This window comes from Ornithorhynchus anatinus, chromosome 14 (assembly GCF_004115215.2).
Source record: "Ornithorhynchus anatinus isolate Pmale09 chromosome 14, mOrnAna1.pri.v4, whole genome shotgun sequence".
Taxonomy (NCBI): Eukaryota; Metazoa; Chordata; class Mammalia; order Monotremata; family Ornithorhynchidae; genus Ornithorhynchus; species Ornithorhynchus anatinus.
Genome location: NC_041741.1, coordinates 52,034,222 through 52,054,523, shown reverse-complemented (window position 1 = coordinate 52,054,523; position 20,302 = coordinate 52,034,222). Strand labels below are relative to the sequence as shown.

Below are 20,302 nucleotides of genomic sequence, written 5' to 3'. Positions count from 1 at the left end.
GCCTACTCACGGCCCAGTGGTGGTGCTTCCCCACTGCCCACTTAATGCCCACTCAGTGACCACTCGTGTTCTTACCTCCGATCACTTTGTTCCACTTGGGTTCTTTATTCTTTTCAGGGAAACCATAGACCGTGAAGAAGAGAAGCAGCGAGGTCTAGGGGAGAGAGCCAGGAGCTGGATATTGGAAGACCTGGGTTTTTGTCTCAGCTTCAACTCTCGCTGTCCTGCTGTATGACCTTAAAGAAGTCATTTAACCTCTCTGGGCCTCAGTTTCTTCCTCTGCAAAGGGGGTATGGTCCTTTCTCCCCCTCCGTCCGTAGACTGTGAGCCGGGTATGGGACAGGGACTCTGTCTGATCTGATCGTCCCGTATCCATCCCAGCGCTCAGGACAGTGCTTGCCACACTGAAGAAGAGGGAACTAATACCTGGGTCCCCGTTCACCCGGCCTGGATAGTCGAACAATTGCTGGTCACTTGCATAGCTGCTGCTGAATTCTGAGGAAAGCTGGTCTAGGCGGTCAGTGGACGTGGAGCGGGGAGGCCCACCGAGCTGGACTACTGGGCTACTGAGCTATGGAGGGGGCAGAGGCTGGGAGAAAGCGGCACCGACTGGTTCGGAGGCGGAGTCATCACGGGGAATCCCGGAGGAGGCCGACGCGGGCCCTTAAAGGCAGCGCGGGAGGGCGCGGGACCGGACGGGCCGCACCAGCCCCGGGGGAGGCCGCTGGTCCGGGGGGGTTTCCCGCCCACCGCCACCATGTTCGACGAGGAGCGGGGCTGGAACTTCTCCTTCGCCGGCTGTGGTTTTCTGGGCTTTTATCACATCGGGGTCCTCACCTGCCTGAACGAGCGCGCCCCGCACCTGCTGCTCGGAGCCCGCAAGCTCTGCGGAGCCTCCGCCGGGGCGCTCAGCTGCGCCGTCCATCTCTGCCAGATTCCTCTGGGTGCGTGTCCCGTCCCCCGCGCCGGCTCCCTCCCGGACCACCCCGGGCCCCTGGGCGCGGCTCTCTACCTGCCCGCCTTCTAGCCCACCCCCATCACACCTCCCCCTAAGGACTCTCCCCTGGCCTCTGAGCAAGTGCCACCACCTGCCTCCTGCCCCCGGCCCAGATCCTCCAGGAGCCTCCCCCGGCGCCTAGGAGCGTGTTTCCATCTGCCTGTTTTCCCACCTGCCCCTTCCGGACCCTGGCCCAGCCCCTCGATGCCTCCCCGTTCCTAACCCACTTCACACCAACTCTGGGCTACTGGGCTACTGATTCCTGATTCCTATCGCACCAACTCTTGGGGGCGGGCGGGGGCTGGGGAGTTTCCTTGGGGTCCTGTAACCCCCGACCCAGCCCTAAGTGGGAGGGAGAGTCCCCGTCTCGGGGATCCTCCCTAGGGGCAGTGTCCAGTGGCATCGGGGGGCGTCTTGGGCGATTCTCTGGTGGAAGATAGAGAGAAGGGGGTCGGGGTCCAAGTGGGGGCAGGAGGGGCCGGTATGGAAGCATTTTAGAAAACCCAAAGCACAGTCGACAGTCCAAGGGCTCTTTCTCCTCCCTGTCGCTGCTGGGCTCCCCACCATATAAACCACCCAATCCGTCTCCATGGATTTTTCCACAAATTTGCCAGCCGCCATAGTGCCCCAATAACTTACGATATCTGCCCCTGACCTTCCGACCTTCTGCCATCTGAGTCTGGAGGCGCGAGGGGTGGTTTGGACGTGGTTACGGCCCATTCCGGAGGGTGGGCCTCGATGTGGCACCTCATCCTTTGGTATCACGTGTTGGCTTTCCGACTCAGAAATCTGGGGCAGGGATAGTGGAGAAATGCATCTCGAATTTGATAGCCCTTTTATTTTCCAAAATGCTTCCATATTTCATTCTGTGTGAGGTAGAGACAGGTAGGAATTATTAACCCTATTGTACAGATGAGGAAAATGAGGCCCAGAGAGGTTCAGTGATTTGCCCAAGGTCTCACAGCAGGCCCGGGCGCTACCCATAAGGCCACCCTTCCTCCATCTTCTGGTAGGATTTTGCCAGTTTTCTTAATAATCATAATCATGGTATTTGTTAAGAACTTACCGTATGTCAAGCACCGTTCTAAGCACTGGGGTAGATACAAGTTAATCAGGATACAGTCCCTGCCCAATATGGAGCTCACAGTCTTACCTCCATTTTACAGATGAGGTAACTGGGGCCACAGAGAAGTGAAGTAACTTGCCCAAGGTCGCACAGCAGATATGTGGCAGAGTCGGGATTAGAACCCAGGTCTTTTTTGATTCCCAGGCTCGTGCTTTATCCACTAAGCAACGCTGCTTCTTGGTCACTCTGCACTCCCACAGTTTGACCCTGAATGACCAAAGATAACCTTTGCTGGGTCAGCAGTGAGGAATGGGGATTCTTTCAGGTTACTTGCAAAACTTGAAGATTCAGGCCGCTGACGCTGGTGGCCAGAAAGTTGGATTTGGCATAGACCACTCTGGGTTGGGACTCTAACCCATTCCCTCTTTCCCCCCCCAACTGTTTTCCCCATTCTGGCCCCGAATTGGCCCTGGTGCTTGGAGCTGTTGGCCCCTCCAAACCCACCCTATGGAGCCCAGCATGGTCTGGTGGCAAGGGCACTATCCTAACCCACTTCACACCAACTCTGGGCTACTGGGCTACTGATTCCTGATTCCTATCGCACCAACTCTTGGGGGCGGGCGGGGGCTGGGAAGTTTCCTTGGGGTCCTGTAACCCCCGACCCAGCCCTAAGTGGGAGGGAGAGTCCCCGTCTCGGGGATCCTCCCTAGGGGCAGTGTCCAGTGGCATCAGGGGACGTCTTGGGCGATTCTCTGGTGGAAGATAGAGAGAAGGGGGTCGCCGACTTGTTCATCCCAAGCGCTTAGTACAGTGCTCTGTACATAGTAAACGCTCAATAAATACTATTGAATGAATGAATGAAAGGGCACGGTCTTGGGAATCAGAGGACATGGGTTCAAATGCCGGATTTGCCACTTGTCTGCAGCGTGACCTTGGGCAAGTCATTTCACTTCTCTGTGCCTCAGTTACCTCATCTGTAAAATGAGCATTAAGACTGTCAGCCCCAGTTGGGACAAGCTGTTACCTTGTATCCACCCTAGGGCTTAGAACAGTGCTTGGCACTTAGTAAGTGCTAAACAAATACCAAAATTATTATTAGTTTGGAGGACACAGACCGGGCTGGCCCATGGGAGGTCAGAAGATGAACCACTGCGGGATAGGACTCACCGGGCGGTGGGTGGAGGGCTGACAGAGGGCTGCACCCCCATGCCCAATCACCACAAAGAACCACGAGGTTTCATTTCATTCCTGATCAATTCCTGGGCCCAATGCTTGGTGAGGCGAAGGAGGCGCGGGGGGGGGGGGGGGGGGGGCGGGGCGGGCAGGAGGAAAGAAGACTCAGCAGAGTTGATGTAGATGGGACACGGTCCCAGGAGACTCAAGGTTCAAGAAGGTGTGAGGAGGAAGGGATGAGTGACTCTTTGAGGTGTCACAACTTCTCTGGGCCTCAATTCTTCAGCGGTTCCCCCTCCCTCTTCGACTGGGAATCAAGTGTAAGACAGGAACTGTGTCTGCTCTGTCCTGTATCAAGCCCAGGACATAGTTACAGTGTTAGGCATGGAGAAGGAGCTTAAAATACCATTATTATTAGGGTGAAGTGGGTAAGGGGGTCTAGGCAGGCAGGATCCTTCTGGGGACTTCGGAGAACACCTGGGAGTGGCCATTTTTCTCCAGGAAATCGGGACCCCTCGAGCGTGCCCTTACGGGGGAAAGAATCGGGCCCTCTTTTCCAGACCTTCTCTGTGAGATCCTCATGGATTTGGTCCGAAGCGTCCGGAGCCGAAACATCGGGGTGCTCCACCCCTCCTGCAACCTCTACCGGATCCTCAAAAAGAATCTGGGCCAGCACCTCCCTGCCAACGCCCACCAGCTGGTGTCGGGCAAGCTGTGCATCTCCCTCACCCGCGTGGCCGACGGGAAGAACGTCCTGGTGTCCCACTTCTGTTCCAAACAAGATGTCATCGATGTGAGTGGTTGGGGAAGGATTTGACGGAACAATCAACCCTATATCGAGAGCTCCTTCTATCTACAGAGCACTGTACCGAGCACTTGAGAGAGTACAGTAGTTGGTAGACATAATCTCTGCCCTCAAGGAGCTTTCAGTTTAGTGCGGGCAGAGCATTGTAGTGAGCACTGAAGAGAATACAATAGAGCTAGTAGACATGATCCCTACCCTTAAAGAGCTTACAATTTACAGGCACGAGCTTAATATGAGTGATGACACTGTGTAGCTATTAGGCTGGTATGGCTGGCTCCTGCTCAGACTGCACACCCTCCGACTGTGCATGCTCATAACTTAGATGTTTAAGCCATCCGTGTCCATCATATCTTAGATGCTCTTACCTAGGATGTTCGCCCTGCACATGCTCATTCCTCACATCTGAAAAATGGATTCAGGCTGGCGTGCTAGAACACTTGTTATGTTTCATCGGTTTCCCTCGGTTCACAATTCTGAATGAATGTGAGGCTTTGAGGCTGGACTCTGAGTGATGGAGGGAAAACCACTGCTTCTGAAAGCTTCCAGAATGCGGAGCGCACAGCCGGACAAAGGTCTTGTGTGACTAAATGAACTTGACCCGTGCCCTCAAGGAGTTTCCAGTCTCCTGGACTCCCCAGGCCACAAGCATAGCCCGAAAACGTGCTCTCACGTTAGTGTGCACCTCCTTGCCCCCACTCTCACAGAGGGGCAGCTCTGGGTAGTCCGGGGGGGCGAGTGCCCGAGAGCTTTCAGAGGGCTTAGAGAACTGCTGTGAGGAGTTGAGGGAAGCAGGCTTCCAGTTGGTGATTCTGAGGCAGAGAGGAGAGTGTTTGGGCAGGCAGAAGGGCAGCGAGGCTCTGGGCCGCAGGGGGAAGGAGATGGGCAGGGAGCCAGGACTTGGTGCAGGGAACTGTCCTGAAATATACGGGTGGTGGACATGGGGATGGGCAGCAACTGTGCGGTGGGCAACTCTGGGATCAATCGCATGGAAGGGGCGCTCTGTGGGGAGCCAGCAGGAAGCTGTCCCAGCACCACACTGGGCCTGCTGCTTGGGAAGTACAGAAATGCCAAGTGCCACTTTCTCTGCCCTCGGGAAGCTTCCACTCCAGTAGGGGAGACTGACAGACGTAAAAGCGGGTGCCACTCCAGTAGTCAACAGAAGTATTTGCCTATACGATGCGGGAGAAAAAGAGAGAGAGAGAGAGAGAGAGCCAGTATGGACATCCGAAGCCTAAAAGACTACTGGGCTACTGAATGTGAGGAGGGGGCCAGCTGGCCAACAGTTTGGACCCGAACACCTCCACCCACATTTGTACTACTGGAGACTCCCAATTCTCAGAGTGATAATCCGATCCTGCCGGGCAGGATTCTGACCAGAGAATCTCCAGCTGGTTTCTCTGATAGCACCTAAGGGCAGGGAGAGAACTCAACCCGCCACCTCCCTCTGCCCTCTCCCTCCCCAGGCGCTGCTCTGCTCTTCCTTTGTCCCAATTTACTGCGGCCTGATTCCCCCTTCCTTCCAAGGCGAGGTAAGTTAGTTTCCACTGGGGCCGGGGGACAGAGGCAAAACCCCTCCTTCAGGCTCCACTGGCCTGAGGGAATGCTCTGCATCCAACAAACTCCCAGGGCCCCCAGCTGGGCTGGGGTATTTGCTATCACTGCCACTGTCCACCGACTGCCTCCACTGCTCTGTCTCTGTCTCTCCCTCCACTGTTCTGTCTCTGTCGCTCCATCCACTGCTCTGTCTCTGTCGCTGCTACCGCCGGGTTTCATCAGCTACATAGATTTGCCCGCCCAGATGGCATCTGGCATCGATGGGATGGAGGGGGATGATGGAAGGGAATGATGGCGGATTCCTGGCAACCTCTCCTCTCTCCCCCGCGGGGTCCGGCCGGCAGCGCTACGTGGACGGGGGTATGAGCAACAACGTGCCCGTCCTGGACGTGGGGACAACTATCACGGTCTCCCCGTTCTTTGGGGAAACCGACATCTGCCCCAAAACCCAGTCCACGAACTTCTTCCACGTGGACATCACCCACCTCAACTATCACGTCTCCCTGGGAAATGCTTACCTCACATCCAGATCGCTCTTCCCGCCGGATCCGAAGGTGAGGGCGCTGAGGGGGTCGTGCGGGGAGGAGGGTGTCCAGGTTGGGGTCGGATTGGGAAAGGCCGATGGCATCGTTGTGTGTCTGCAGGAGCTCGGCGAGGTTTGCCATCGCGGGTACCTGGATGCCTTCCGATTCCTAGAGATCGCTGGTACGTGGGGGCTGTTTTGATGTTGATGGTTTTTGTTAAGCGCTTACTGTGTGCCGAGCACTGTTCTAAGCGCTGGGGTAGATACAAGGCGAACAGGTTGTCCCACGTGGAGCTCAGTCTTAATCCCCCTTTTACAGATGGGGTAACTGAGGCTCAGAGAAGTTAAGTGACTTGCCCAAAGTTACATAGCTGACAAATGGCCGAGTCGGGATTAGAATCCACGACCTCTGACTCCCAAGGTGCTCTTTCCACTAAGCCACGTGTGACCCGGGCAGCAGGACAGGTGCAGCCGTGGCATCGCCACCTTGGAGCCTCAACCCATTCATTCAACCGTATTTATTGACTGCTTACTGTGTGCAGAGTACTGTACTAAGCGCTTGGGAGAGTACAATACAACAATAAGCAGACACATTCCCAGCCCACAAGGAGTTTGTCCAGTCTAGAGGACAAGGCTCACACGGCTTTGGGGCGAGGGGTGGGGGGAAGATTGGGGGGTTCAGAACCAGTTACCCTCTCTCATTACTGTGTCCACTCCTCCTGACCATTCCAGGCCTCCTGAAGCCTCCGGCCCCCGACCGGGGCCTGCCGCCCCTCCCCAGCTCGGAACTGCCGGCCGTGGAGCGAGGACTGGGAGGCCATCTGAAGCCTTCTCTGAACGAGGTTGACTCTCTACATGTCCTCCTGTGCCAGACTGTCACGTCCTGGGATGAGAGGATCTTGGGCATCCTGTCTCCCGCCCTGTCCAAAGGTACCCAGGAACTCTTGGCGTCCCTCCACGCTGACCACAGGGGCCGGTGGGTGGAGGGGAGGTCAGAACCTAAGCCAGTTTCTTGACCTCCAGACCTGTGTGTTCTCCCCTGGCCCCCACTACCTTCTCCCTCCTCACGTGTCCACCACCACCTTATTTAAGGTGATGGAAATGAGCAGCATGGCCTAGTGGATAGAGAATGGGCCTGGGAGTCAGAAGGACCTGGGTTTGAATCCCGGTTCAGGCTTCGTTACGCTCTGTGACCTTTTCATTCGTTCATTCGATCGTATTTATTGAGCACTTACTGTGTGTAGAGCACTGTACCAAGCGCTCGGTAAGTACAATTCAGGAATAAAGAGAGATAATCCCGGCCCACAACGGGCTAACAGTCTAGAAGGCGGGAGGCAGACATCAAAACAAGTAAGCAGGCATCAATATAAATAAATAGAATTAATTATATTGGTATTTGTTAAGCCCTTACTATGTGCAGAGCACTGTTCCAAGCGCTGGGGGAGATACAGGGTAATCAGGTTGTCCCAGGTGAGGCTCACAGTCTTCATCCCCATTTTACAGATGAGGTAACTGAGGCACAGAGAAGTTAAGTGAATTGTCCACAGTCACACAGCTGACAAGTGGCAGAGCTCGGATTCGAACCCATGACCTCTGCCTCCCAAGCCCGTGCTCTTTCCACTGAGCCATACTGCTTCTTAAATACATCTATACCTAAGTGCTGTGGGGAGGGGAGAGGGTTGAGCAAGTCACTTCGCTTCTCTGGGCCTGAGTTACCTCGTCTGTTCAATGGGGATTAAGACTGCGAGCCCCGTGAGGGAAAAAGGATTATGTCCAACCTGATTAGCTTATATCTATCCCAGCGCTTAGTACAGTGCCTGGCACATAGTAAGCGCTTAACAAATACATCAAAAACCCCAACAACCTTTGCTTTCAGCCTTGAACGCAGCCATCAGGGAGAGGAGTGGTTTCTGGGGCCAGATGTTCAGCCTCCTGCCAGTTCGAGTCCTGTCCCTCGTAGCCCTCCCCTGTACGCTGCCGGTGGAGTCTGCGTTCATAGCCCTGCAACGGTAGGGAGATGGAGCCCGGAGAGAGGCCGGTCAGCTGGACTCCCCGCGGCCTCCACCCCTCTCTCCGGTGAAAGCCAGAGAGGGACTCGGTGATGGTATTGGGGAAGGGGAACGGCGAAGGGCACCCCTATCTCATTCAGCTTTAAGGCCGAGTGGGGAATCGTGGGTGCCTCTAGCCAGCCCACCAAAGGCTGCGGGGGAAGCCGCATGGTGTAGTGGTTAGAGCACGGACCTGGGAGTCAGAAGGTCGTGGGTTCAAATCCCGGATCTGCCACTTGTCTGCTGTGTGACCTTGGGCATGCCACCTCACTTCTCTGGGCCTCAGCTACCTCATCTGTCAATTGGGGATTGAGACTGTGACCCTCACGTGGGACTAAGACTGCACCCAACTCGATTTTCTTGTATCCACCCCAGCGCTTAGTACGGTGCTGGCACATTATTAGGCCCCGGGTGCCCGGAGCTAGGACATATAATCCATCCTCCTGCCCCCAAACAGCCCCAGATCTAGCCCTCCAGGCCATTCATTCATTCATTCATTCATTCATTCATTCGTATTTATTGAGCACTTACTGTGTGCAGAGCACTGTACTATTCATTCAATAGTATTTATTGAGCGCTTACTATGTGCAGAGCATTGAGCGCTTACTATGTGCAGAGCACTATACTAAGCGCTTGGAATGTACAATTCGGCAACAGATAGAGACAATCCCTGCCCATTGACGGGTTTACAGTCTAATGGAGGGAGACAGACTAAAACAATAACAATAAATAGAATCAAGAGGATGTACTAAGTGCTTGGGAGAGTACAGTAGAACAATAAACAGACAGGACATTGGGTCTTTCTCTAATTTAAAGAGTGGCAAAGGAAGATTTAGTGACTTCCTTCCCCAACTTCTGAAGGGTGTTAAGGCCAGGACCCCCAGAACAATGGAGAATTTCTCTCGCGAGTCACCTTCCATTAGGCCTGCCAACATTAGACCTGCCCTGGCGGGCCATAGCCTTGCAAATTCAATCAATCAATCAATCTGTGCAAAGTGCTGAATTAAGTGCCTGGGACAGTACCATACAATAGAGGGGGCGGGCATGAACCTTGCCCTCAAGGGTTTCTAGTGGGATCGCATTCATTCGATCATATTTATTGAGCGCTTACCCTGTGCAAAGTATTGCTGGAAAGAGCACGGGCTTGGGTGTCATAGGTCGTGGGTTCTAATCCCGGCTCCGCCACTTGTCTGCTGTGTGACCTTGGGCAAGTTATGTAACTTCTCTGTGACTCAGTTACCTCATCTGTAAAAATGGGGATTAAAAAATGTGAGCACCACGTGGAACAATCTGATTACCCTGTATGTACCCCAGCGCCTAGAACAGTGCTCTGCACATAGTAAGTGCTTAACAAATACCATAATTATTATTATTATTATTATTGTACCAAGTGTTTGGGAGAGTACAGTAAAATAAACAGACATAGCCCCTGCCACAACGAGCCTACGGTCTAAAGGGGGAGACAGACACCAATATAAATAAATGAATAACCCTGGCTGAGCTCCCGAGGGGGTTCGCACTAGGAACCCGGCATGGGGGCGGCCCAAGGGCAAGGCTCTTCCGGTGGGGGAGCCGACTCCCCGAGGGCCAAACAAACCACTTAGCACTCTCTGCAGACTCTTCCCGGGGTTACGTTTTTAACCCACTGGTCCGTGCGACCTGGTGGTGGATGGAGCGTGGAGCTGCGAGTAGGGACAACCGGGTTCGAGTCCCAGCTCGGCCCTTGCCTGCTGTGTGACTTCAGGCCTGTCGCTGAACTTGTCCGAGCCTCAATCTCCTCCTCCGTAAAATGGGATAAGACCCTGGCTCTCCTTCCTCTTAGACCGGGAGCCCCTTGTAGACCAGAGGACTGTGTCCAGTCTGGTTATCTAATATCCACCCTAGTGCCCAGTTATTGGAATTAATGCCGATATTAATAATAATAATGGTTCTTGTTAATAATTATGGTATTTGTTAATCTTTTACGATGTGCCAGGCACTGTAGCAAGCGCTGGGGTAGATACAAGTTAGCACTTACTGTGTGCCAAACACTGTTCTAAGAGCTGGGGTAGATACAAATTAATCAGATTGGGCATAGTACCTGTCCCATATGGGGCTCACACGCTTAATCCCCATTTCACAGATAAGGTAAATGAGGCCCAGAGAAGTTAAATGACTTGCCCAAGGTCACACAGCAGACATGTGGCAGATCTGAGATTAGAACCCAGGTCCTTCTGACCCCCAGGCTCGTGCTCTATCCACTAAGCCACGTTGCTTCTACATTATTCTACATGATCTATTATTATCATCCCTCCCCACAGGCTGATTGAGTGGATTCCTGACATAGGCGATGATATCTGCTGGTTGCTGCAGCACATCGTTGGCGTTGTCCGCGCAGCTAGGTGAACCACTGGCTCGGGGGTCTCCGGCCCCACAGCTTCTCCCAGCCTCTTCTCCCAGCGCGGTTTCTCCAGCCTGAGTCCATCGTGGCCAGCCTCGCTCAGCCTGCCCAGTCCGCCCCTGTCCGACAGTGACCGCCACCAGCGAAGTGCAGAGCCCTTCCTAGGAACTTGGGGGAGCCTCTCCGCAGAAATCGAAGCCACTCCACGGGGAAATTGGGGCAGGAGCTGGGGCCAAATTGGGACCAAAAATCCGGGGCAAGCGGGAGGATGTCCGCAACCCCCGTCGCCCCCTCCCTCCACCGCGAGGGACCTGGGATCGCCACGAAGGGAAGGGATGCTGAGCCCCCCGGAGGTCTAGGATCGCTTTGTGGGGAAGGGTCGCCCACTGCACGTGGGTGCCTGAGGACTGAGCAGAGGGGTGGGTGGTCGCGCCCCCAGCCCCCTAGCCTCGCTCACCAAGGGCCCGGGACTGCCCAGAAAAAGAAGACTCTGGATCCCTCCCACCTCCCACGCAGCCGGGGCCTAGAACTGCATCTGGTGTTGGGGAGGACCCCCGCACTCCCATTTTCCCCCTTTCTCCATCCGTGCACCGAGGGCTTGGGTCTGCACGAGGGAGGAATCAGCAATCCCCCCAGCTCTCCGCACACCCGGACCCGGACCCCCACCGAAGAAGCAGGACGGCGACTCACGGAGGAGATAACAAGGTGTCAACAGTCACCCATCAACGACGAAAGACTGGATAGCGCTCCTCTCCCATTCCCTCCGGACAGTCGCTTTAATGACTCGTTAATCGCAGCTCAGAATTTGTGGATTCCCCCCAAACGGAAAGTGTTGAGTCGCCACCTGCTAGAGGCACCTGTCACAGGCCACAGGATCTTCAGATCTGCTGCTGCAGCTCCGGGCTGTCTTTCTCGGAGAAGCAGAGAGGCTTAGTGAAAAGAACAGGGGTTTAGGAGTCAGAGGACATGGGATCTATCCCGGCTCTGCCACATGTCTGCTGTGTGACCTTGGGCAAGCCACTTCACTTCTCTGTGCCTCAGTTACCTCATCTGTCAAATGGGGATTGAGACTATGAGCCCTGTGTGGGACAGGTAGTGTGTCCCACCCTATTTGCTTGTTTCCAACCCAGCGCTTAGTACAGTGCCTGGCACATAGCGCTTAACAAATACCATTATTATTATTATCCCGCTTCTGTGGGTCTCGGGGGTAATCCCTTTCTCCTGCTGTTCGCGTGGCTCCCTCCTGGCAGAGTCTCCCGTCCTCCCTCAGCCGGGAGGGTCATGGGGAGGGGGTGACCCAGACCCTCCCCACCTGTCCACCGGGTGACTCCCTCTTTGCACTCCTCTCCTGTCCGGAGCAGGATGGATCCAAGGAAAGAATTCAAGGTCCCTGGTCCTCGCTTCCCCCCCAACAACCGCCCTCGCTGAGTCCCTTAGCATGAAGTCTTGACCACAGGGTCATTCTGGCTATCACCTCTTGCCCACTGACTCTGCCTGCCCCCAGATCTGGGGGCAGGGAGGACGTGGCTCCCGATGATAACCCCTTGTGGCCCATCCACTCTGCGTGGGCTGCCCAGGGAAGCATCTGACCACCCCCATCCCTCCCCCTGGCCGGCCGCAACCTGACCTGGCCTGGCTGGGCGCTCTCACCATAGCCGGACGGACAGTGGTCCCAGAGTAAGAGCTTCCCCTTATGGCCCCAGGTTTCCCCCAGCCCACCCAGGCCCCGCTAAAATAATCGCCTCGTCGGGCAATCTCAGAAGCGCCGCTGAAATCCTGTGTCTGAGGCTCCGGGCTCCAGACTCATCCTTGACACGGGTCCTGGAAACTGGACCTGGAAACTGGCCAAACGGGGGGAGGAATTTCATTTTCAGGCAATGGAGAATTACCAGTCCTGCACTCTGCTCACAGCGGGCACCCCGTACAATACTCTGTACACAGAAGGCACCCAGTACAGTACTCTGCAGAAAGAAGGCTCCCAGTACAGTGCTCTGCACACACTAGGCGCCCGGTACAGTGCTCTGAATGAACTAGGTGCCAATAGGTTCTATTGACTGGCTAGCTGGTATCCAAGCAGGGAAAAGTTTGTTGGCCTGTGGCCTGGGATCCCGGAGGACTGATTGCCCAAGAAACCACCCTCCCCAACCGGGGCCCTGAGACAGCTGACCCCCGCAGGGCCAACGAGCAGATCGAACGATGTGGCCCGAGTGGTTTAGACGCTTGCCACCCCAGCCCTGCCCGGCCAGCTGTGCTGAGGGTAGCCGGCACAGTGACCCATCTCTGTAAACTCTTTGTGGGAAGGGAATGTGTCTGTTGTTGTGCTGCATTCATTCATTCAATCCATCGTATTTATTGAGCGCCTGCTGTATGCAGAGTACTAAGCATTTGGGAGAGTACAATATAACAATAAACAGATACCTTCCCTGCCCACAGTGAGCTTAGAGTCTAGACAGACATTAATAAAAAAAATTACAGATAGGGACGTAAGTGCTGAGGAGCTGTAGTTTCCCAAGTGCTTGGTATAGTCCTTTGCACACAGTAAGTGGTCAGTAAATACAACTGAATGAATGAATAAGCTCTCTGTCATCCTGAGGATCTGAACCAACCTGCCCTCCTCCCTCCCGCGTGGTGCCACCTTCCCCACTCCTGTCCCACTTAGGCCATTCTCTATTCATCGCTTGCCCTCTTAGACTCTATTGGCCCTAACCGGAAGGAGCAGAGCTGCTTCTCTGTACCCTGGAAACCTCTTGAGGGCAGGGGTGGATAAGCATCAACCCACTCCTGTATTGTACTTTTCCAAGTGCTTAGTACAATTCTCTGCCCATGGTAAGGGCTCAGTCAGTGCCAATGATTGATTAATCTCGCTTTAAATTCTAACTCTGATCATTGTGGGATTTGTTTACCTATCAATCAATAAGCACTTACTATGTGCCAAGCAGTGTGCTGAGCACAGGAGTAGATACAGGATAATCAGACTGTACATTCAATCAGTCAATCGTATTTACTGAGCGCTCACCATGGGCAGACCACTGTTCTAAGCGCTAAGGAGAGTACGGTATAACAACATAACAGACACAGTCCCTGAGCACGAGTTTACAGTCTAGAGGGGGAGAAGGACGTTAAAATAAATAAATTAATTATGGACTTGGACATGAGTGCTGTTTGGCTGGGAGGCGGGGAGAACAAAGGGAACAAATCAGGGCAACGCAGAAGGGCGTGGGAGAAGAGGAAATGAGGGTTTAGGAAGAGGAAATGAGGGTTTACACCTGTGTGCAGTGCACTGCACTACTGAGCCCTTGGAAGAGTACAATAGCCTTAGTAGGCATGATTCCAGCTCTCCAGTCTACTGTGTGCAGAGCACTGTACTGAGAGGCTGCTGAGTGTGCGGAAGAGCCAATGGACCCGATTGCTGCTGTCAAGCTGCTTACAGTCTGACGGGGTGGCAGTCGCTAAAATAAACTGCCGGTAGAAGAAAGGGTGGGGAGATGAGAGGTTAGTCAGGAAAGACCTCCTGGAGGAGAGGTGATTTCAGAAGGGCTTTGAAGATGGGGAGAGCAGTGGTTGTATAATAATGTTGGTATTTGCTAAGCGCTTACTATGTGCAGAGCACTGTTCTAAGCGCTGGGGTAGACACGGGAATCAGGTTGTCCCACGTGGGGCTCACAGTCTTAATCCCCATTTTACAGACGAGGGAACTGAGGCACAGAGAAGTTAAGTGACTTGCCCACAGTCACACGGCTGACAAGTGGCAGAGCTGGGATTCGAACCCATGACCTCTGACTCCCAAGCCCGGGCTCTTTTTACTGAGCCACGCTGCTTCACATCCCTTCTTGGATGTGAAGAAGACGGGAGTACCGGGCTCAGCCCTGTCCCAGTGCCCCACTTGATAATGATAATAATTATAATTATGGTATATGTTAAGCGCTTACTGTGTGCCAAGCACTGTTTTTAGCGCTGAGGTAGATACAAGGGAATCAGGTTGTATCTGATTACAGTCTTAATCCCCATTTTACAGAGGAGGTGACTGAGGCACAGAGAAGTTAAGTGGCTTGCCCAAGGTCACACAGCAGACGAGTGGCGGAGCCGGGATTAGACCCCATGTCCTCTGACTCCCAAGACTGTGCTCTTTCCACTAAGCCACTTTGCTTTTGACTCGAGGGAAGAAGCTGGGAGTTCTGCCGGAGCTTCCATTGGCAGAGGTGGTCCTGCTTCCTGGCTGCCGGGGACGTCCAATGGCTGCCCCCGGACTATTTGGGGTCCACCTCACCATGTAGGGGTCCCGGGGCAGGCTGACGAGCCCCAGGCTGGTTCCAGTACCCAGATAATGTCTGCTGTATGTACTTGGGCAAGTCTTTTCACTTCTCTGGCCTCAGTTACCTCATCTATAAAATGGGGATTAAGATTGTGAGCCCCATTTGGGTCACGGACTGGGTTCAACCTGATTATCTTGTATCCACCCAGTGCTCTGTACATTGTCTGACACACAATAAGCGCTTAACAAATTAGCGTTAAAAAATCGGCCAGTTGCCTGTCAGTCACTTCTGCTTTGTTGGGCAGCAGCAGAAAAAGTTGTTCTCTTGAGCACTGCAGGCCGTGGTCAGCCGCTTTGCCCAAGAAGACTCCCTCGCCTCTCTCCCCCATCCCTTTTCCTAAAATTCGTGCCCCACTGGGTCCCTTGGACCTCTGACCCTGTGGGTTTGCCGATGAGTTCTGCCTGTCAGGGATTCGTCCACTTCAGCTGCAGGCCAGTCCGATCCTGCACCCGGGGAGAGTGCGAGGGAAGGGGTGTGGGTGGGTGGGTGGGGGCCCCGGCCAGGTCAGTCAGAGCCCGAGGAACTGCCCGAAGTCTCGTTGACGGCGGGGGCTGGGGATCATCCTTTCGGGGACGGGAGTCACAGGTCAGGGAATGGAGGGATGGGTGAGAGGGGTGGGAGTTAAGGTCTTTGGCATCTCCTTTGCCTACTCTGGGGCAGAGGACAGGGCTGCGTGGTCGCGGGGTTACAGGGTTGCAGGGTTGTGCAGGGCAGGCTGCAGGGTTGAGGGGCTGCATGATTACAGGTTGCAGGTCCAGGGGGTGTCGAGGCAGTGCTGTCAGGTAGATCGCCGCCCTCGCAGGCTCACCCGAGAAGGGGCCCCCTGCCCGAGAGCTACGGGCTGCCTGCTGCCAGGTCCAGGGACAGAGCCCAAGCGAACGGGGCCATTCCACCGGGGACCACCCGGACAGAGCAGAACCCCGCTGTTGGGTGGCTCGCCCTCCCCCTCTGAGTGTCCCCTTGCAGTTGAGGGGATTCAGGCTTTGTCCCTGAGCCACCCAAACCCCGGGGGGCACCCCCGTGGGAGCCCAGATGGGCTGAAAGGGTTCTTGAAAGATCATCTAGACAGTCCCCTGCCTCTGAGCAAGATCAGACCTCCCGCTGCCTACCCCCAGAGCCAACCAGACCGAGAGCTCTCCAGTGTTACTTGCCCCCCTCAAGGCACTGAGCAACGCCTCCAGACACTCAGTCTGTCTACACCATCAAGCAACCAATCTGTCAATGAATAATAATAATAATACATTATGGTTTTTGTTAAGCCCTTATTATGTGCCAAGCACTGTATTAAGCACTGGGGTAGGCACAGGACGATCAGATTGGACATAGTCCCTGACCACAAGTCCCACATGCGGCTCACAGTCTAAGTAGAAGGGAGCACAGGTATTAAATCCCCATTTTGCAGATGAGGTAACTGAGGGATAGAGAAGCGAAGTGACTTGCCCAAGGTCACACAGCAGGCAAGTGGTGGAGCCGGGTTTAGAACCATTGTCCTCTGACTCCCAGGCCTTGGCTCCTTGCATTAGGCCATGCTGCTTCTCAGTGCTATTGAATGAGCACCTGCTTGTGCAGAGCACTGTACTGAAAGTACAATAGAGTGAATAGACACGCTCCCTCCCCTCAAGAAGTTTACAGTCTACTGTATTCAAAGCACTGCACTGAGCCTGAGGAAGAATAAAATAAAAGTAGTCAACATCAATTAATTAATTAATCAAAGACATTTGTTGAGCACTTATTTTGTGTAGAGCACTGTTCTAAGCACTTAATAATAATAATAATAATAATGGTATTTGTTAAGCGCTTACTATGTGCAAAGCACTGTTCTAATCGCTGGGGGGATACAAGGCGATCAGGTTGTCCCGCGTGGGGCTCACAGTCTTAATCCTACTTTACAGATGAGGTACCTGAGGCCCAGAGAAGTGAAGTGACTTGCCCAGAGTCACACAGCAGGCAAGTGGCAGAGCCGGATGACAACCCACGTCCTCTGACTCCCAAACCCGGGCTCTTGCCACTGAGCAACACTGCTTCCTACATTTGGAAATGTATAGTACAACAGAGTTAGTAGGAACGATTCCTGCCCACAAGGAATTTACAGACTAGAGGGAGTTTATAATCTACTGTGTGCAGAGCACTGAATTGAGCACTTGGGAGAGTACAGAGAGTTACTACACATGATCCCCGCCCTCGAAGAGCTTGCCATCTAGTTGGGGAAGCAGACACTGAATAATACTAATTCTAATTGTGAACTCATTCGCTCACTTGGCTTTAATTACCACCTCTGTGCAGATGCTACCCAAATCTACAGCTCCCGCCCTGATCTCTCTCCCTCTCTGCAGTTTCGCATTTCCTCCTGCCTTCGAGACATCGCTACTCGGATGTCCTTCTGTCACCTCAAACTTAATCTACCTAAAACTGAACTTCTTATCTTCCCACCCAAAACCTGTCCTCCCCATAACTTTCCCATCATTGTAGATGGCACCACCATCCTTCCTGCCTTACAAACCCATAACCTTGATGTTATCCTTGACTCCTCTCTTTCATTCAATCCACATATTAAATCCATCACTAAATCCTGATTATTCCACCTCCACAGTGTCGCTAATATCCATCCTTTCCTCTCCATCCAAATTGCTGCCACATTAATCCAATTATTTATCCTATCCCACCTTGATTACTGTACCAGCCTCCTTGCTGTCCTCCCTGCCTCCTGTCTCTTACCACTCCAGTCCATACTTCGCTCGGCTGTCCGGATCATTTTTCTACAAAAATGTTCAGACCTTTCTCCACTCCTCAAGAGACTTCAGCGGTTGCCCATCCAACTCTGCATCAAACAAAAACTCCTAACCATTGGCTTTAAAGCACTCCATCACGTTGCCACCTCCTACTTCAACTCCCTATTCTCCTACTACAACCCAGCCCGCACACTTCTAATGCTAAATTTTTCACTATGCCTCCATCTCTCCTGTCTCGCCGCCGACCCCTGGCCCACGTCCCGCTTCTGTCTTGAAACTCCCTCCCTCCTCAAATCCAACAGACAAATCTCTCCCCCCACCCCCTCAAAGCCTTCAAGAGGCCTCTCTGACAAAGCCCTCCTTTCCTCTTCTCCCCCTTCCTTCTGCATTGCCCTGACTTGCTCCCTCCATTCATTGATGCCTGACTACTTGTTCCGTTTTGTTGTCTGTCTCCCCCTTTTAGACTGTGAGCCCGTTGTTGGGCAGGGATTGTTTCTATCTGTTGCCGAATTGTACATTCCAAGTGCTTAGTAAATGCTCTGCAAACAGTAAGCGCTCAGTAAATACGATTGAAAGAATGAATGAAATTGCCCCCTCCCAGCCCCACGCACTTACGTACATACCTTTCATTTATTTATATTGATATTATTTATATTTATTATAAGCAGCGTGGCTTAGTGGATAGAGCATGGGCGGGAGTCAGAAGGACCTGGATTCTAATCCTGGCTTCGCCACAAGTCTGCTGTGTGACCTTGGGAAAGTCATTTAACTTCTCTGGGCCTCAGTAACATCATCTGTAAAATAGGGATTATTAATAATAATAATAATAATAATAATAATGACATTTGTTAAGTGCTTACTATGTGCTCAGCACTGTTCTAAGTGCTAGCACTAAGAGTACGAGCCCCAGGTGGGACAGGGCCTGTGTCAAACCTGATTGATTTGTATCTACCCCAGGGCTTAGAAAGTACCATTATTATTATTAATAATAATGTCTGTCCCTCCTTTAATAATAATAATGATAATAATGGCATTTGTTAAGCATTTACTATGTGCCAGCTCTACACTGTAAGCGCGTTGTGGGCAGGGAATGCGTCTCTTGTTATAGTGTACTCTCCCAAGCGCTCAGTACAGTGCTCTGCACACAGTAAGTGCTCAATAAATACGATTGAATGAATAAATGAATGAGTGAACAATTGTTGTATTTGTTAAGGGCTCACTAGGTATCAAGCTCTGTCCCAAGTGCTGAGGTAAATTAAAGATAGTTGCAGTCTAAGAGAGAGGGAGAACAGACTTTGAATCCCTATTTTAGAGATAAGAAAACGGAGGCATGAAGAGGTTAAGTAACTTCTAGACAGGAGGAAGCAATAATATATTAAGATATGGGCATAAGTGCCATGGAATGGAGGTTGGGCGGTGAGTAAGGAACAAGATGCCAGCAGACACAGGGCCAAACAAATGGACAGACTCTCTGGGCTGTCAGTACAGAACTGCTCTTTCGTCTGGGAAGAGCAAATGGGTCAAAACCATCCTATTTGGACCGGCCCCACCCTTGGACATTTAGATTCCCAGGTCCAGTGAGCAATACCGGCAGTCCAGTCCAGTCGGCTGTGATGGATTCACCTCCACAGCTGGAAGCCGGGAGCACCAGCCCCATCGCCCCCACAGCCAGGACTCAGGAGCACCAGCCCCATCGACCCCCACAGCCTGGACCCCGGGGGCACTGTTCCCATGGTTCCCACACTAGGACCCGGGCACCGTTCCCACTGCCCTCGCAGCTAGAACCAGGGGGCACTAGTCCTAACACCCCCACAGCTGGAACCTCGGGCAGCCGTCCTGTCACCCCACCATTGGCTTCAAAGCTCTCCATCCCCTTGCCCCCTCCTACCTCACCTCCCTTCTCTCCTTCTACAGCCCGGCCCGCACACTCGGTTCCTCTGGTGCCGCTAACCTTCTCACTGGGCCTCCATCTCACCTACTGACCCCTGGCCCACTTCCTATCTCGGGTCTGGAACGCCCTCCCTCCTCAAATCCGTCGGACAATGACTCTCCCTGCTTCAAAGCCTTACTGAAGGCACATCTCCTCCGAGAGGCCTTTCCAGACTAAGCCTCACTTTACCCCCTCTTCCATTCCCTTCCGCGTCATTCCGACTCATTCTCTTTGCTCTATCCCCCTCTCCCCGCCCTAGAGCACTTGTGTTTATATCTGTCATTTTATTTATTTATACAGAGGCTCGTTGACTTGTATCGACGTCTGTCTCCCCCCTCCTCTAGACTGTGAGCTCGTTGTGGGCAGGGATCGACTCTATTTATATTTATCCCCGGCCCATGTCCTATCGCTGCCCTCCCTCCTCACATCCGACAAACTAACTCTCTTCCTCTCTTCAAAGCCCTACTGAGAGCTCACCTCCTCCAGGTGGCCTTCCCAGACTGAGCCCCCCCTTTCCCTCTGCTCCTCCTCCCCTCCCCGTTCCCCCTATTCCCGCCCTCTGCTCTTCCCCCGTCCCCTCCCCTCAGCACTGTGCGTTTATTGTATATATTATTTATTACTCTAGTTATTTTGTTAATGATGGGTCTGTATCTATGATTCTTTTTATCTCGATATCTTCGCCAGACTACTTGCTTTGTTTTGTTCTGTTTTGCTTTGCTGTCTGTCTCCCCCGTTTAGACTGCGAGCCCGTTACTGGGCAGGGATGGTCTCTACCTGTTGCCGA

At 53.3% G+C, this 20,302-nt stretch overlaps 1 protein-coding gene across 1 annotated transcript; it reads left to right on the top strand.

Annotated features, from left to right (window-relative positions):
* Window positions 1-757: 757 nt before the first annotated feature.
* On the top strand, window positions 758-10,551 carry LOC100078844 (1-acylglycerol-3-phosphate O-acyltransferase PNPLA3-like). The gene is made up of 8 exons (XM_001509791.2): window positions 758-944; window positions 3,797-4,029; window positions 5,505-5,570; window positions 5,940-6,149; window positions 6,240-6,300; window positions 6,851-7,048; window positions 7,995-8,127; window positions 10,467-10,551. Exons 1-8 carry the CDS (start codon window positions 758-760, stop codon window positions 10,549-10,551), a joined length of 1,173 nt encoding a protein of 390 aa, XP_001509841.1.
* The last annotated feature ends 9,751 nt before the right edge of the window (window positions 10,552-20,302 follow it).

Excerpts from the sequence above, each read along its gene's own strand:
- LOC100078844 (XM_001509791.2), top strand. The coding sequence starts at position 758 with ATGTTCGACGAGGAGCGGGGCTGGAACTTCTCCTTCGCCGGCTGTGGT. Across the intron at positions 4,030-5,504 it reads CCAAACAAGATGTCATCGAT|GCGCTGCTCTGCTCTTCCTT; the intron begins GTGAGTGGTTGG and ends CTCCCTCCCCAG. Across the intron at positions 6,150-6,239 it reads TCTTCCCGCCGGATCCGAAG|GAGCTCGGCGAGGTTTGCCA; the intron begins GTGAGGGCGCTG and ends GTGTGTCTGCAG.